The following is a 17,156-nucleotide window of genomic DNA, read 5'->3' as shown; positions in this document are numbered from 1 at the left end:
CACAGTGCAAGTCCTCTAGTATCTTAAGGTGTGTGTTAAGTATGTATGTGTGTTGCCTGGAGGATAAACTGCTAAAAATAACCCATCATGTCCAGGATGACATACTGTATATACTGTAGGATTAAAGTAATTTTCTTTATTGGCCTCAAAATGACAGCTCAGATACACAGAGACTCGAAAGATAGAATCAGATATGAAAATAAGAAAGTACAGCTAAAAGAAATATGACCTCCACTACAGCATGAAGCTATATTGCTGAGTAAGTCATTTATGGTTTAATGCTTAATGAAGAAAGTAGTGATGCACCGAATATTCGGCTACCGAAAATGTACGGTCGAAAATTGCTATCCTTGCCATTTTCGGCATTCGGCCGAAATAAAATTAAATCCGAAAGAATGTGGCCGAAATAGGTTGCGGTGACGCAAGCAAAAAAACGCTGCAAGCAAACGTCTGTTTGAATTAAACAGAGAACGCAGGGGTGAGTGTCCGCCTTTTCTTCTCGCTGGCTTTTCACCGTGTGAGTTTGCACCGGTCGGTCGCAAAAGCTCCCGGGGTCATTGCGCACACCGGAGGAGAGGGACGTCACTTGGTGTACAACATTTAAGTGGGTCGAAAATAGACAGAACTGCCGTGTAATGCAGTACAGGTGAGCCACTCTTTCTCCCGCAGCGCCTTCCTTTTTTTTTTTTTTAAGAGCCCCTCGAGCGCTTTCACTTTTTCACCGACCTCCCGGTAGCCGTGCTAAATACTTTAGCTAATGCTAGCACTATTACTATCAACAGTTTTAAACACAGAAACATACCGCCATCTCCAGGTGGCAGCAGACCTGTACAGGACACTGACTGTGACTTTGCAATCCGTTCTCGAAGCTGGCACAAACAAATTTATTAATTTATTTTTAAACGTTGGTGACTATGTGAATGTGCCGATTTTAAGTGTGGCTAAAATATTCTGTTGTGTCTTTAACAATTTAATGTGGAGGCAAATTCGAAACTTGGCTTTATGCAACTCCTTACTGAGGCGGACAGCAATCACAGACAAGTGAAAAGCATATAACATATCTCGCGCATGCATGCAGTGATACCTGCGCTCTGAAAAGTTGATCCATACACTACATATTGCATAATAGGGGTTGTCTTGCTAATTCCTTTTTTCCATCAGTCCACTTTTGTCTCCCATTTGCACAGCAGCAGGTACAACTGTGACTCCCTCAAATTGCTTTGTGATTATAATGCGTTCCCTTTAGTTGGAACAGTGTATGATTTCAGGTGACTTGTATAACAATTATCTTTACCTTTGATGTGAAGAATTGTCTAAAATTTGGGAGCATGGACATTACATTTAGTTATATAACAATCCATTGTTCTTATCATATGAAATGTGGTGTGGGGTTTAAATGAGACGTTACAAGAGAGCAAGGATGATTTTGTCGTTGTTGCTCAGAACGTGATTGAACAGGGTCAGTCCACCATAACTCCACTCCAGCTTCAAGAGACTGACAGAATTCTGTCTGCTTTCCAAAACATACTGAATACGACCTGACTCGCTTTATGCGGGCAGAAGAGAAGAACAGAAAAATGCAACAGTCAAATGAGATAACATTTTTTTTCTTAGCCACCTCTCTCTCTCTCTCTCTCTCTCTCTCTCTCTCTCTCTCTGTCGTGCTATCAAATTGGGCTCTGTCGGCCTTCATTTGTAGCACAGCAGAGGAAAGTTTAGCCACAACTAATGTCCACTGGCATGATGAACATTTACCCGTACAGGCTGAACCCTGGCTCACCTTATACAGTCACATTCAGACTTTGCTTTGTAGCCTAATGTTGCTGAGTAAAAAAAAAAAAAAAAAAAAAAAAAAAGGACAAGTAGAGAAGGAAGGTGGACCACCGTAAGAGCTCTGTAATGATGTACAAAATGTTCCACTCAAAAATTTCATACATTTTCCAGATTATTTTAATCCAAGGAAAAATGGGACAGTGCACCAAATCTACCATATTGGTGCCGTGGCGACTGCTGATTCACTCTTTTTGGAGACAGTCCTCCAATAAATACAACCACATCGTTTTGAAAAAGGCCCTCTATTGATCTTGCGTTTTGGGCCTGCCCTTGTGTTGCCGTGATTAGCGTCTCCGTGCTGTCTTTCAGCCAATTCTTTTCCAGCCACTGATATGTTTCTCGATGTCAGCCACTTCTATAATTTGTCAATCATACATGCCATGCAGGGGTTTGTCTTTCAATGACAGTCCATCTGGCTCATTCTTCTTCATGAGCTTCCGTTGTCTGAACCATTCACTAAGCAGGTCGTTCCTGGGGGTCATCATCTTGATGTATAGGCTATTCTTGGAGGTCTGTTGTTTCTTCCTGGATAGTCCCCCCTCTGCCCACTTTGTGTAAAGCCTCCGGATGTTGGACTTGGGGTGGTGGAACCCTCTTTGCATTGTAAGGAGCTTTCTTTTTTTGATATCTGCCTGCATCTCTTCCAGTGGACAGGGTATTATGCCAGAAGAGTATCTGATTATTGGCAGGGTGTTAATGGCCTGGACATTATTCTTGCCGTTCAGCTGTCTATTGAAAATCTCCCTTCGTATTTGGCCATGGCCGCCCTTCGAGCTGCCTCCTCATGTTTTGCCAGTCGTCTGTGGAATTTCAAGTTATGTGCAAGGTATGTCCTGCACATCTGTTATGCTGCCTTCAAGTTTTCTGTCTTTATTAACAATGTGGCCCTGTATTTCAAGTGGGTTATCCTACAGAATAAATTACTATTTTGATTCAACATTGGCTTAAAGGTAAAGTCAGTGATCCCTAGCACCATCTAGTGGTGAACTAATAATTCATTCATTTAAAAAAACAACGACTATTTAGGTCAATAGTATACAAAAAAAACATGTCGTATCGCATTAAAAAAAAAAAATTCATACTAATAATAGTAATCTAGTAATCACTAATTATATGACATGGCTGGAGTCTCACCTTACAAGAGGCTGCCATGTTTCGCTGCCATCCTCCTGCTACGGATGCCCAAAGGACAACTTTGCGAATGTAGTGGACCCAATGGGTCGACTGCCGCTTACCTTCCACAGCTGTGGCCTGCAGGTTGTCGTCGCCGAGTCCCGTGATTCGGGCTCCCGTCACTTGTCACTTTCTTCTTTGTTCTCACAAGCTTTTGTGTGTTTTTTTTTTCAACTAGCTTCTCCAGCTAGCCGCTCTTGTTAGCAACTCCAGCCTATGGCTCCGCCTAACTCTCGTTAGCCGCTCTTACTAGCTGCTAAATCCGGCTGGCTCGGTCTTTCGGCGTCACTCGTCGTGCTTCACACTGCCAAGTTGCCATCGCTCGGTTTGCTTGCCCAAAATAAGAATTGCTGGTAGGCCCTGCTAAGTGTGGTCTCTCTGAGCCACCACATTATACGAGCCTCTGCGTGCTTCTAAATGCATACATTTTGGCTGCATGCTATGCTTTATCGCCATCTAGTGGTCACTTATTGCACACTGCGCCTTTAAGATTAGATGAGTGTACGTAAAATTTGTTCCGGCATTATATCAATTTTGTTTCTAACTTGAGATCAATTCAATCCAGAAAATCTCACGCGAACATGCATCTCACTGCTGTTATGGCTCAATGAACAAGTGGCAAACAGCATCTTCTGCAAAGGCTGCAGGGGATAACACCATGATTACCCAGTGGAAACATCAAGAAGCAGAAAGCACAAGGTAGTTTTTTTGTGCGTATGAAGGGTAAAACAATAATAAGGAAAGGCAACAAGACAGAATTTGTTTCTTGTATGATGTGACTGTAGAGACATCAGGATGGATTTATAGTGTCACGTAAACTGCCGAGAGAGAGAGAGAGAGAGAGAGAGAATCGAGTACAGAAGGTGGATTAAAGGGGGAAAAGATTAAAAGCGGGAAAGATGAGAGAGAGAGGGAGAAGGAGATGACTGAGAAAGAGGGATACAGAGGATAGGGAGAAACAGCTCTCCCAGAAGAGTTCAGGCTCTCAGTGGGAGCAGTCAGCCAGAGACCAAGCTAGGAAGGCAGTAAACAGTCTCTTTTTTTCCCACAATTTTGAAAGAAATTACTGCTGGAAGCCACTCATTGGCAATGTGAGGCAAGAGTAGGCACATGTCGATACGGACGATTCCTCCCAAAGAGACGTGACAGGAGACAAACTGGATGAAAAACTGACTGACAGACTGATCGGGACAGACATTAGAAAACAGCAACGGATGGGAAGAAAGAGAGAAGTACAAGAAAGTGTCGTTATAAAGCCAATGTAATACAAGCCACTCCTGGAAAAGCTCCAGAAAGGAGGACGACAGACATACCCTGGAGTAACTAAGGGCTCTCCACAAGCCGTTGGGTAAGATGTCCAAGTCCTCATCCCGTCTGGGTCGACCCGGATCAGCAGGATCCCAGAACTGCAATTTAAGAAAGGACCTCCAAGGTAACCGCTCATGCATGCTGCGCATTGGAGAGAGGCTGATGAGAGCAGGCAGCGAGGGAAACTTGGTCCAAAGACCCTTAGCAGCCCAGAGCCAGAACCAAAGCAAGGCTTCTGTATTGGGACAAGGACACAACGGAGCGGCTAAAGTTGATGATGATGACAAAGCCTCTGAGCCTGCAGACAAGTGTTACAATGAAGGTAAGATGGCACATGCTAATTAGTATAATGCAACATCATGTAAAGTTGCAAAAAACTATTGTTACTGGATATTTCTTTACATTCTTGTGAGTGTCAACAGCAAAAGGTATTCAAAAGCCTCATTTGCTATTATTTCATTAAAATATGTTTATCATATAAATAAAGTCCTTTAAAACAGTCTTATTAGTTTAGGTCACTCAGTTACATACATACTGTACATAGACATTTAGTAGATGATAGTTAGATAGTTGGGAACTTTTCATATTTATTGTTATCAATTGCAATAATACAATTGGTAATGAAGCTGTATAAGAACTTAATACCATGAATGTCACGACCCAAATGATTATGATTATTGGAATTATTATGATATTAGACGAAAAAACGGAGAGAAAAAAAGAGCTACACAATGCAAAATCTTTCAACACATTTTGTTTAGAATGCAAACAAAATCTGCAAAGACACGCCCTTATCTACTTTTGGACATTAGAAAGTGAGTTTTGACTACGATAGACAATACTATGATGTATTTGTGTTGGCATCAGAGCACATGCTGAATGGGGGCATTAGGTCAGCACGGGGTCATATTTTGCCACTCATTAAACAGGTGCAACGACAGGCATCTGGCAAATGATACATGCGGCATAGCTTCACAAGAGTTGAGGCAACGAGTGTGACCGTTTCTCTGAATGTGACGGGGTCCGTCCACTTGCTTGTGCATGTTGGGGTTACAGTGCATATCTCATACACGGGCTGAACCAACTGGCCATTTTATTTTATGAGCATTGTGGCCTTTCGCAGTGGAGAATGAATTCTCACAATATTGCTGTGAGTGTGGACACACCAAATGAAAGTTAGAAAGCAGTCAGCTCACTTAACTTGGTGATTTATTGATTGATTTATTCTTATATTTATTGTTTCTTAAATTTAATTGTTTATATCATTTATTTATTTAATTTATTAGCATGTAATGTACTGTCAATGGGGAATCAAATCTAATTACTGGACGTTATTAAATGCACTTATCTGCATTCACATAGGAATCAAAAGTGTTTATCTCTCACCGACATGTTAGCATTTGGAGAAGTTCAACTTTTGCAGTGTTCCTATTCAAACGCATTTGTGGTCTTCTTGAAGCAGTCAGCGTACGTAACTTACAAACACGCGCCCATGAGTCAAACACCCCAGAGCAATGTGTGTGCGTGTTTGCGTGGGGATGGAGGTTTGTTTGGGTGCACAAATAGACTACTCCAGCAGCACGTTATACAGTAATTAGGTAACATGACTAAGTCATATGCTAATGTGTTGCTACGTGCAGGACTTTGCAGATGAAGTGAAGAGTGATTAAAGGTTTGAATTAATGCACGACATGTCCCAGGGTTCACTGCTTATGAGGACTTTATTAGGTCACTGTATGCCTGGTCCATCTCCCCGAATAGCAGGGTAAGTCAGCCCAGACTAATTGCGATGGACCGGGCCGGCTCGCAAATCGCAAAAATTCGCATGTAATTGATTCCCATTGAAATGCATTGGGAAAACAGAAAAAAAAAATCTTCAAAAAATGATTTTCCACAAAAATGGAGCGGGTGGGTGGAATGGGAAAAAATATCCCACAAAAAATATTTTTAAAAAGTGCAAATATGTGGGTGCCGAGCACGCATGTGGGGATAGTAGTTTTTAAGTTGTGATATCACCGTTTACCTCTAGGTGGCAGACATGACTTTTAGCTCCACGTAAATAAAATTGAATTGAATGTCTTGTAATCAGAAACCACATTGTTTGCCTAAAGGGGCAAATAAAAGGCACTGACATTAAGAAAAGAAAGCTCCTCACAATTATGTATGGAGGATATCACCCAAGGTGCCGCATCGTTGAGTCTGTACACTAAATAGGGGAGAAGCTGGGAAAAAAACAAGGTTGAAAGAGAGCTAGAAAAGTGCAGGCAACAGTGGTGTCTGTGGTAATTGGAGCAGTCAGGGTTGCATCTAATGTCACTCTAATTGTATCGAGTGCCGTTTAGTAATGTTCTGAAGGAGCAAAAGGATCAGAATGAAAAAACAAAGAATACAGTCACAATATGGGGAATACATTTCAAATTAATTCTTCAAATTAATACGCATGTAGGACTAAATTTAGAGAAACACTTGATTTGTTGTTTTTCTGGGAAACTTTTTGCATGATGATTATCCTTCTGCTAGATCACTGAAAAATGACCAATCTAACACTTTTCCTAGCCAAGTCATCAGACTAAAGTTACTCAACAAATTCACATAACATTACGTTACTTACAGTATATTGGATTTACTGTGTTTCCTGCATATAAGAAGGTTTCACCAGAATTTCAGCTGACTAACACCTTTCGCCACTCTCCAGCTACCAATTAATCATCTCCGGCAACATTCGACAAGACTTAAATAAAGAGTTCATACTCTTCAGCTACGGTGGTCACTCATGCACGTGTTATGCATGCAACAAAGCTAATATTTAATGACTAATAATAATAATACAGGAGGACACCTGATCACATATTGGTACTAGTCACAATTTTTTTGTTTGCGGAAGCTAAAGACAAAAATATCAAGTTTTTTGTAATTTGTCTGTGCTGTCGACAAGATGTTATCTCGCTTCAAAAGCACTGCATCAAGTTTTAAAAAAAAAAATGCATGCTCGCACTCATCGCAATATTTATTTGAAGTGGAAATCATGCAATCAAGTACCACCAGATTGTGTTGTGACTGCAGGAGGTCTTAAAATGTATTTCTAAACAATGTATGCTATAAATGTTTTAAATTTTATAAAGATTTATTATGGGACTGCTGAGCGAAGCAAGCAGGCACATATTGTTATTCTACCCAGGAAATGGGTTTATTATTATAGATTTTTTCCGCAAAAATGCGGCCCGTACCGTAGATCGCACCGGGACAAATGAGGTATCAAACGATGCGGCTCGATCGGACTCGCTGCGGCATTACTTTTCTAGGAATTCCGACTTACCATGGCAACGCAAGCCCCAAAAAAGTCCCCCAAAAAATCCCATAGGAATGAATGGGAAATGGAAAGACAAAATCACACATCAAGCACATTTTTCCAAGACACGCTGCGCACGCATACGTTATCCGACCGATACGAATTTTAGCTCATTTTGTAGGAATTTTTCCCATCTTTAGCTCAGTGTCGAAATCTTTTTTAAGGAATGAACGCTCTCCCCCCAGTGCGGGTTCAAAGACAGTGAGTGAAATAGGCTTCTAACATACTCTGTTGAGCAATTAGGCTTTGAGTGGCGGGAACCAAAAAAAGTTTAAAGTTTACTTCAACTCGTCACCATGGCCACAATCTTTGCTCACTAGACATCAAATTCTCACATTTTGTAGTGACAAGTCTCTTCTTTCAGACAAACTAACTGTTATTTGGCTAAGGTGTCATTTAGTACCTTTATTTTCACTTTAAGCGAGGACAAGTCGGACGAACTCGCCTATCTCTTCCATGTTAAATTCAGGCGCCTTTCTCTCTCCATTTCTGATAAATCACAAGTTTTCAACCTGCTCTCATTTGGTCATTTTTCATCCGATTAAAAAAGTGAGAACATGCTCGCGTTCCCCAAACCCTTGTTAAGTCGTGAGAGGCTTTTGTTCCAGGTGTTCGTCTCTCATACAATATCAATGGAATGTGGGTGCGTGACGTCTCCAAGTCAAATGTGCGTGCGTGAAAGTGCATGTTTCTTAAAGGGACAGTGAGATACTTTTAGTTGATGTTGATTATGGTTAACGTCCACATTTCTTGACCGATTCCAGTCGTTTGAATTTTAAACTGTTCAGCTCATTTACATTGTTTTAAATACATTTTCAGGGACAGTGAGATACTTTTAGTTGATGTTGATTATGGTTAACTTCCACATTTCTTGACCGATTCCAGTCGTTTAAATTTTAAACTGTTCAGCTCATTTACAAGAGTCAGCAGTCCCATTCAAAATTTCCGCGGGAATTTTTCTAGTTTTATTTAATATTCTTATTTAAAAAAAGGTATTTATGTAAAGTCAAGTCTAGAAAGACTGTCTTTATTTTATGTATTTTTTTATTTAAAATAAAGTAGCGCATTTATGTTAAGTGAAATCAAGAAAACATGTTTTTTTTTTAAATAAAAATAATTAAGTAAAAAAAAAAAGCTTATTTTATTTCATTTTTAATAAAGCCAAACAATATTCATAAATGTCACTGTTACAATTAAGGAAAGTGGCAAAATCGGGTGCACATTAGTGGGGTTTTCTATCAATAATATGCCTCCCCGGCCTGTCTACAATCCAACTAGGTATGAAAAAAGTCAGTCTGCGACTTCTTTAGCTTTCTCTTCCTTTGTAAAATATGTGCTTCAAACGGGCAGATTAAACTTCCGTGACTTAGTGACGTCAAAAAGACACGGAAGTGCACTCGACCCAGCCCCCTCTGGTAAAGGTTTGTCACGCCCACTGAAATTTGAGAAGCTGGCTGCTCCTTTCTTTTTCTCCCCTGCTAGTAAATGCTCCGTGGAGAGGGGAAAAAACAATGATCGGGAAAAAGTGGTTGCTTCCTTTGTCCCACGTCTTTGAGAAGACAGTGGATTCATTTTATTTTTGAAGGACGTGTACCGGCAACATTTCTCAAAGGACTGTTTTGTTAGTGAAAGCCTGTTCAGAGCTGGATTTGCAACACGCTTAAACATAACGGATCGGTCCCAACAGTGTGACACCACTGCAAACGGGAAAGATGTGAGTTTAACATTTTGGATTTAGCCTTCCTTCCTATCTTTCACAATAAGAGATGTGCACCTTCTACCATATTACTGATGTACTTTTAGTGGCTAAAGTGGGAGCTACATTTGTCGTGTGAAGGTTGTTTGGTTACAAGAGGTGGTTGAATATGAATCGGTTGTGTATTGTTTTGTCAAGATACAATCCAAGGTGGTTAATTTGCCGTAACTGGCAACTCGCCACCTAGTTGACATGACTTTGTGATGCTAACCGGCCGCCAAGTGGTCTCGACGAGACGGCTTGCACGTTGCGACCGCGCTGTTGCCTAAATGTGCACATTTGTGTTATTTATAACCACTTGTAAATGTCTACAAGCATTCACGGCAAATCGGAGACATTCACGGCAAAATACCGTTCGCAGGAGATTTGCCGGTTACGGCAAAATAACCATAGTCTCTGTAGTAACGTTATGCTACTTTTAGTTATGGTAAAACGTTACGCCACTTTTCCACATATTAAAATAGTTCTCAAATGTGTAAAAGACATGTCTGTATTTTTCTTTTCTTTTGCTCCTATGGCCAGTCATTTCCATTCACAACATTAGCACATTGCTACCATGACCGAAATCATTTCCCCTTCGAGAGAGAAGGGTATGGCCTAGGCGTGGCCTGGTGCAGCTATTTACATAAAAGTGACACGCCCCTAAACCAGGCTGTTTTGAACAGAGCGTTTTTTGGCTGATTTAGGGACAGCAAAAATATTAGATCCAAAGTCAATTTTGACGAATGCATGACATGTCTTTTACACATTTGAGAACTATTTTAGTATGTTAAAAAGTTGAATAATATGAGACCTTTAAGCAGGGTTGTCTGCATCTGCTGAATGTAACTAATTAATTAACAAAATTCACCCGTTTTATCCATCTCAGGGGGCTGCATTGATGTCACTTGCTGTCGACTGAAAATGACACCACAATTGCTGAGAGCTCAGATAATGACCAATCATGGCTCAGCTTGTGAATGTCACATGACCAATGCGTCAGTTAGATCAATCAACTGGGTTAAAGTGACTTTGCCTTTACGTTTTATTAACAGCCCTGATTCCAATGCTTTGCAAAGGGAATAAAGTCATTGCTGGTGTTCTTAAGTAATTGCCATACTGGTCATAATGTGTGACCGTCTTCTGGATTGAATTCAATTAAACTTCTGAGGTGTATTTGCTTGATTGGCAGGAGTAACATTAAGCTCATGGCGCCCAAATGTTTGTTCATTGTATCATGTAGTTTCATGTCGGTGTCTTGTCGTGTGTCTCTCTAAGCACATTTTCTTTCTTTTCTACTCGTTTTACAAATCCCAGTGGATGCTGCTTTACCATGTTCTTAATTTGATCCGACAGCAGCAGCACAATTTCATATGAGATTTCCTATTTAAAGCCCCAAAGTTTTTTTTTTAATGTCTTATTGTTCAAATCTGCTACACTCCACACCACTGAGCAATAAGTGCCCTGGGAAACAGCTGCTTGGTCTGAAAACATCTTCAGAGAGTATTTTTGATCATCCAGGCTACGCATTGAGCTACATGTCTCTTCAGATAAAACTCATGGCACAATTTCTTGCACTTATTTTTAGACACGCCCACAGAAATGATGTGTTGTATTGTGTTGAAAACTAGAAGAAAGCAGTTATTTCAGTTGCAGATTTTACATTTAGAAATTCAACATGTGTTTGGAATACTGTATGTCTGGTTTAGCTAAATAGGATTTGGCAGTGTTTTTATTTATGTCCACTATATGGCGGGCAATCTCATTTGATGCTTATGCCTACTTATTTATTGCTTTTATTTACATATATTATCCTCGCCTTGGTCGTGCTCTATAAAGCCTACTGTACCTTCTGTTTTGTTTTTGTTTAAATGACCGCCTGCTTAATTCAATGTTTAATGCTGAGTGTGGTACAGTGGAACCACCAAAGCCAAATTCCTTATATAATAATAAATAAATAAAAATTTCAAAGGTCAGTTAGTTTGAGTTTGCGGGGTCGAAGATCTTGTCCCTTCCCTGCATCTCCTTTTGCCTCAGCTGTAGTTTTGACCTTTAAAGTCTACCTGTGGTGGTCAGAAGAAGAAATATGTATCGTTTATCAAGAAAATCTCCAAACACGTTTTTTTGTTATACTGGTTGTATTAAAGCAAGCTTGTAATAGCTTCATGAACGCATTTGTCGAAACGCCATGACAGCTACTGCTCGCAGCTTTATTGGCCAGCAAGGAATGAAGCCCTGACATCACCATCACCATTATGGAAGCTGTGTCGGCACAACCAACTTCCCCAATCAAATGTGGCTTTTTTTTTAACGAATCATTCTCGCAACTCTTCAGAGAATACTCAAAGAAGGTCCATGAATCCGAGACTGGTGATGCCCGTTTGCTGGTCAATGAGATGAGACAGGGAAGGTGCTGTCGCGTTTGCAAGTATTTGCCCTCTGTATGGAGAATTTACAATAATACTTCTCAAACAAATATAATAATTATAAATAATTAAATACTACAAATTATTGAAAAATGCATAGTGATAAATATGTGAATATCCAACGCAATTATTTTATGTTTGTTTGTTTGTTCATTTATTTATTTATTTATTGCACTTTGACGTGGAACTTCAAATTCGTGTGGGGTTACATACAGTACTGTATATCATTTCCCGTTAAATAAGTAACAAACAAATAATCGAGTCTGGATGACAGACTTACATTCATTGGCTAGCGATCTGGCGTCTCACTCAGTAACTAATGGGGATGCGAGTGATGGCCCGTCAATGTGTTGACGTCACATCCACCCCAAACATGACAACAAGTATTAAAATTAGCGAGCCCCATAATTTTGACAAATACAAGAACACCAGATATTTATCAAACTTAACAACATATGCTCCATTTCCCCATCAATATCTCGAAATGTTGCTTCAGCGGTACAATTCAAGTTAGCAAATTTTCGAACTGCTTCCAAGATTTGAATACACTCACTTTACTCCTCCCCACCTCTCCTATCTCTTATCAAAGCCACACTACTCTCTAAGCAAGCCGATCTTAGCTGCTACATTGCAACCAATAAGCTATGATTTACTTAGCTATACTAGCTAGCTATGCTAGATTACTGGTGCTCATCAAAAAAAAAAATTATATCCTCGAAAAGTTGAATAATTTCCATAATTCCGTTCAAAAAGTCAAACTTCCATAGATTATAGATTCAGGGTCCACAACTCAAGTGATTTCAAGTATTTATTACATTATTTGGGCTTCCAGCTCATAAAACTAATGAAAACAGGATGTAAAAAATAATAATAATAATATGAAGAAATCACCGTGATAAATAACTAAAATAAATAAATTAGGGATGCACCAAAATAAATGTTTGGGGCCGAAACCCAAAATGGGAAATGCTTGGCCGAAAACTGAAACGCTGAAAAAAAATGATCCCAATTTTTTATTATCATTGCATTTATTCTAATTATTTAAAATTATAATAATATTATAAAATATTTAGGCTTATTTAGCACGGGCATCTTAACAAAGCACACTATAAATTGAAATGCGTCCACACCACAGACATCATAGACATGTTGGCGAATGGTACATTAAACACCAAATCCGGGGTGAGCAACTGAGCATTTTCTGGCAGTGCAATTGCACTTTATAGTCAATGTACAGCACTTCGCACCGGCGGGCACGGATGCGTGCGGTCCGATGCGGATGACGCATTTGTAGGGCATTTGGAGCGGGACACGGTGCGGCACACTTAAAATCGTCACATAAAAATAAATAAATTTCTTCCCACCAGCCAATCGCCGTTTTTTCCTCTCCAGCCCCATTTTAAACCAAGAGCGCCATCTAGAGGAGTCGCAAAAGGTTCATGAAGCTTCATTTTCCCATCACTAGTTTTGATATTCCTGTTTTTGTTCCCCACCTCTTTGACTTATAAAACCTTAGCCAGAGCATCATTGACATGTGATAATCGGTGATGTGAATATCTGTCAATACTTCCGGAGGGGTGTACATATTCAAAATATGTAAATATATATATTATTGAAATGAATAGCTTACCTACGCTTATATAGCAGATACTAGTATTACATTTGGTACATTCCCATACCTATAGTGTATACATTTGACAGAATCTGTGGTCCAATGAGCAATCAAAGCAACACAGACTGCACGAGCACCCATTTTTGGTTTTGTACCCAAAAAAGTCTAATTGGACAATGTCAGCAAACGAACTAGCTAATTGATGGAGTGGCTGTCCAAATTGTGAGCCACATATCCACTCAGTGCTGCCCAGCACAGTAAAAAGCTACGATCTCCCTCCAGGCCTCCACTGAACTAGATCAATCAGATCTACTTTGTCAAGGATTGGGGAGGAGGGAGCGAGAGGGAGGGGATGGAAAATTGTGATGGTACATGCAGCATCAAGATTGTAAAGGATCCTTTGTCACTTCCCATTTTTATCTTCATGAAAAATCATACGTGCACATTTATGGTTAGGACGTGGGTCAAGTCGATGAGAGAAAAAAAACCTGTGCTTGCTAAGGTCTTGCACAAGTATGCTTTGCGAAATGCTTGGATCATGTGGTGGATCCCTCAACTTGAAGGTTGCGAGTTTGATAACCAGCTCCCCTGGAGCTCCTTTGAAGTATCCTTGACAAGTATACTGCATACTGTAAATAAACATATTTTTGTTTCTTTTGAATCAAACTTTGAGCAGTAACAGTTATTATTTAGCTATAATTATACAGTATGATAGTTTTAGTACAGTATTAGTATTATTCAACATTCCATACATTAAGTGAATGAGATGGTGATTCAATATCCCATTATTACAGATTACATCACATATTCGAATCCAGTTTTGTAATTATTATCAAATGGATGCGTTGTGACATTTTGTGGTTGAGCTGAGGCCATAACAAGCTGAAGTGACAACATTAAGACAAGATCTCACTACGTGACCTTTGCAGCAAAGGGCTGAACGTGACAAGGCAGTCATGAGAAGTCTCTGTTGAGTGCATCAAACACTGCTGGGCCTCAATTTCTTTTTCAAATGTCACTGGAGCCCACAAGTTTGTTTTTGCAAAGGAATGTGTGTGCAATGTACTAGAATTTCTGAGCTATCAATTTATGCGTGTTTACGTATTTATAGTTGTATAGACCTTTGTGGTTTTCATATTTACAGCTTGTCTACAGCACAAAGGTTAAGTGGATTTCAGATAAATTAATCTATAACACATTTCGTGCATTGTAAGTATACTTGTGTTACAGCGGTTTAGTGAAAGTTTTATGTTTGGGTTTTTTTAGGGGTTGGATTCAGTTTATTTTGGGTGTGTTTGTTGTTTTTGTCTATGGTTGGTTTGTCATGTGTTCCTGATTTCTCCCCTTGTCTCGTTATGTCTGATCACGTCCATGTGTGTGTTTCTTCCCTGCAGTGTGTCTGACCAATCGGTGCCCTCAGTTTATTGTGTTCCCCAAGTGTGTCTCATTAGTGTTGGTGTATTTAGGCCCCGTCCACACGAAAGTCAGTTTCAATGTATACTCACAAGTTTCTTACCGTTTAGGCCGTTCGTCCACACGATGGCGCGGTTTCGGAGCTTGAAACCGATCACTTTTGAGTGGAAAACACGCCCCGTACGCGTCCGTCGGGACACCATATGCAGGATACTCCTCCAGTGATGACGTAATGGTCGCAGCTCGATGACAACGCATTGTCACAGACTGATGACGTATGTGCCAATTCTCGCGTGACTGCGCGCAAACCGTCAGTCTGTCAACAACAATGGCGGATAGCCGTGACGTAGTCGTTTTGCGCAGCCTCCTTAGCTTGCTTATGCTTTTGCGGCAAAATATTTTGCTTCTTTATTCCCACGTTCAACAAGCGGTGTTGTACTTGAATCACCCGCCATTGTCACTTCTCCTTTGTTCGTCTTTTTCATGTTGTTTTGATACATGTAAAGCCATGCTTGCTCTGTAAATTGCAATAAAGTATTTATTTTTTTAAAGTGTCCGTCTTCTTCGCAGATTCTTCTTCTAGGCTTTCCATTAACTCCTTGTGGCTGCGCTCTAGCGCCACTCCAGACTTGGCATATACATTACAACCGTTAGACGTCCTCAGCGTCTTCTTTTGGACACACGCAAGCCTTGAAATGCTTCTGTGTGTACGAGATTTGTTTGAGGAACGAAGCCGGTTTTGCTTCCGTCTGGACCGTGCCTTAGTCTGTTGTCTTTGTCAGTCCATTGTCATTGCCACGTTTTTTCATTTCCCACGCCTTACTATTTGAGTTCACTTGCATTTAGGGCCCTGTTGTTTTCTGGTGTTTCTTGTTGGCACGCTGTGCACCACCTTGTTTTTGTCTAATTAATAAAACCCTTTTGTTTTCTGGACTCTACCTCGGCCACTTCGCTCTCCCTCCCCACACTTGGGTCCACAAGTACAGCCTACCGTGACAGGAAGATCACTTTGACCGAGAACGAGTTAAATATATAAAAAAATTCACAAATTAACACTGATATTAAAATTATCACTAAGGTTTTCGCATCTAGACTAGAAACAGTAATCTCGACAATCATTCATAGCGACCGGTGGGGGTGGGTGGTGCTCCTGCTCCTGGGTTTACTCTCCAGCCGGTGGCCCCTGCGGGGCCCGGGGGTTGTCCCTTGGTGCTGCCGCGGCCTGGGGGGCCCTGAGGTGTTGCGCTTGCTATGTCCTGGCGGGGGTCGACGGCTCTCTTCTTTGGTGGAGATTTTCATGCATGCCAGATCCACCATAACAGCATCTATCGAAACTCAGACACAATCTGCTTCTTCCTCTGGTCGTTGAATCGGTGGAGGCTGGTGTCTGTGGGTCTCACTCTGCTTCGTCTGTCCTTCCTTCCTTTCCTCAGTCTCTCCTTTGGTCTCTTAAGGGCTCCCTGATTTTTTGGAATTTAGATGTTTCTGGGGTTGGTGAAGGACTCTGGTTGGTGGCCCGGTGGGTGGTGGGTGGTGTCTGGTCGGTGCTGGGTTTCACTTTCCTTTCTTTTCTTTGGTCCTTCCTCGGGTCTCCTGACGGCCTCACGATTCTGGCTGTTCGGTTTAGGTGAACGGTATGGGATTTTTTAATAGGTTTTAGGTGAACTAATGAATACACACTCACACGCACATGCACATACACATACTCACCCACATACAAAATAAAAATTAATAAAAAAAAATATATATATATATATATATATATATATATATATATATATATATATATATAAAATAAAATAAAATAAAAAAAGAGCAATGATGATGACATGTCAAATCGGTAAAATTACCGAATGAACAATACTGAGCTCTCCAGAAAAAAAAAAAATCAAAAAATTTAAAGGAAGAAAACTTTCGGAGAAAATTTTCAACAGTTGAAAATCAACATTCCCAAATTATGGCTGAGAAGAGTTTTTAAAAAGCTGTATTTGTGACCCAAGTCAGTCCACCTCCAGCAGTTGACTCCAAACTTCATCAGCAGCAGATACTCGCTTGATAAATTTTCCTCTGTTGAGTTAACGAGGTTATTGCTGCTCATTAAAATATAACCAATATTGGGCTTTTACACAAATTCAATAGGAAGTTCATTCAAACTCATCTTCAACAACATGAAAAGTCAGAAATCCCAGAAAAGGCCCAGCCGTTATTTAAAGATGTGTGAGTGGTGCTTACAAGGGCCTGTTAGGAGTCACTTTAAATCAGCTGTGGGACCTTCTGTTTAATCCACCCCACATCAGCAGAAATTTA

The 17,156-nt window shown here is 40.3% G+C and overlaps 1 protein-coding gene across 1 annotated transcript in view; it reads left to right on the top strand.

Annotated features, from left to right (window-relative positions):
* Positions 1–3,923: 3,923 nt before the first annotated feature.
* LOC144043494 (sickle tail protein) overlaps positions 3,924–17,156 on the top strand; it is a 48,815-nt gene continuing 35,582 nt past the window's right edge. The window contains exon 1 of the mRNA XM_077557190.1: positions 3,924–4,636. Within this exon, the coding sequence (XP_077413316.1) occupies positions 4,360–4,636 (277 nt within the window). The 5' untranslated portion in view covers positions 3,924–4,359. The remainder of the gene's footprint in view (positions 4,637–17,156) is intronic.

The sequence above is a fragment of the Vanacampus margaritifer genome, chromosome 2, assembly GCF_051991255.1.
Source record: "Vanacampus margaritifer isolate UIUO_Vmar chromosome 2, RoL_Vmar_1.0, whole genome shotgun sequence".
NCBI lineage: Eukaryota > Metazoa > Chordata > Actinopteri > Syngnathiformes > Syngnathidae > Vanacampus > Vanacampus margaritifer.
This window is presented reverse-complemented; position numbering and strand designations above follow the sequence as displayed.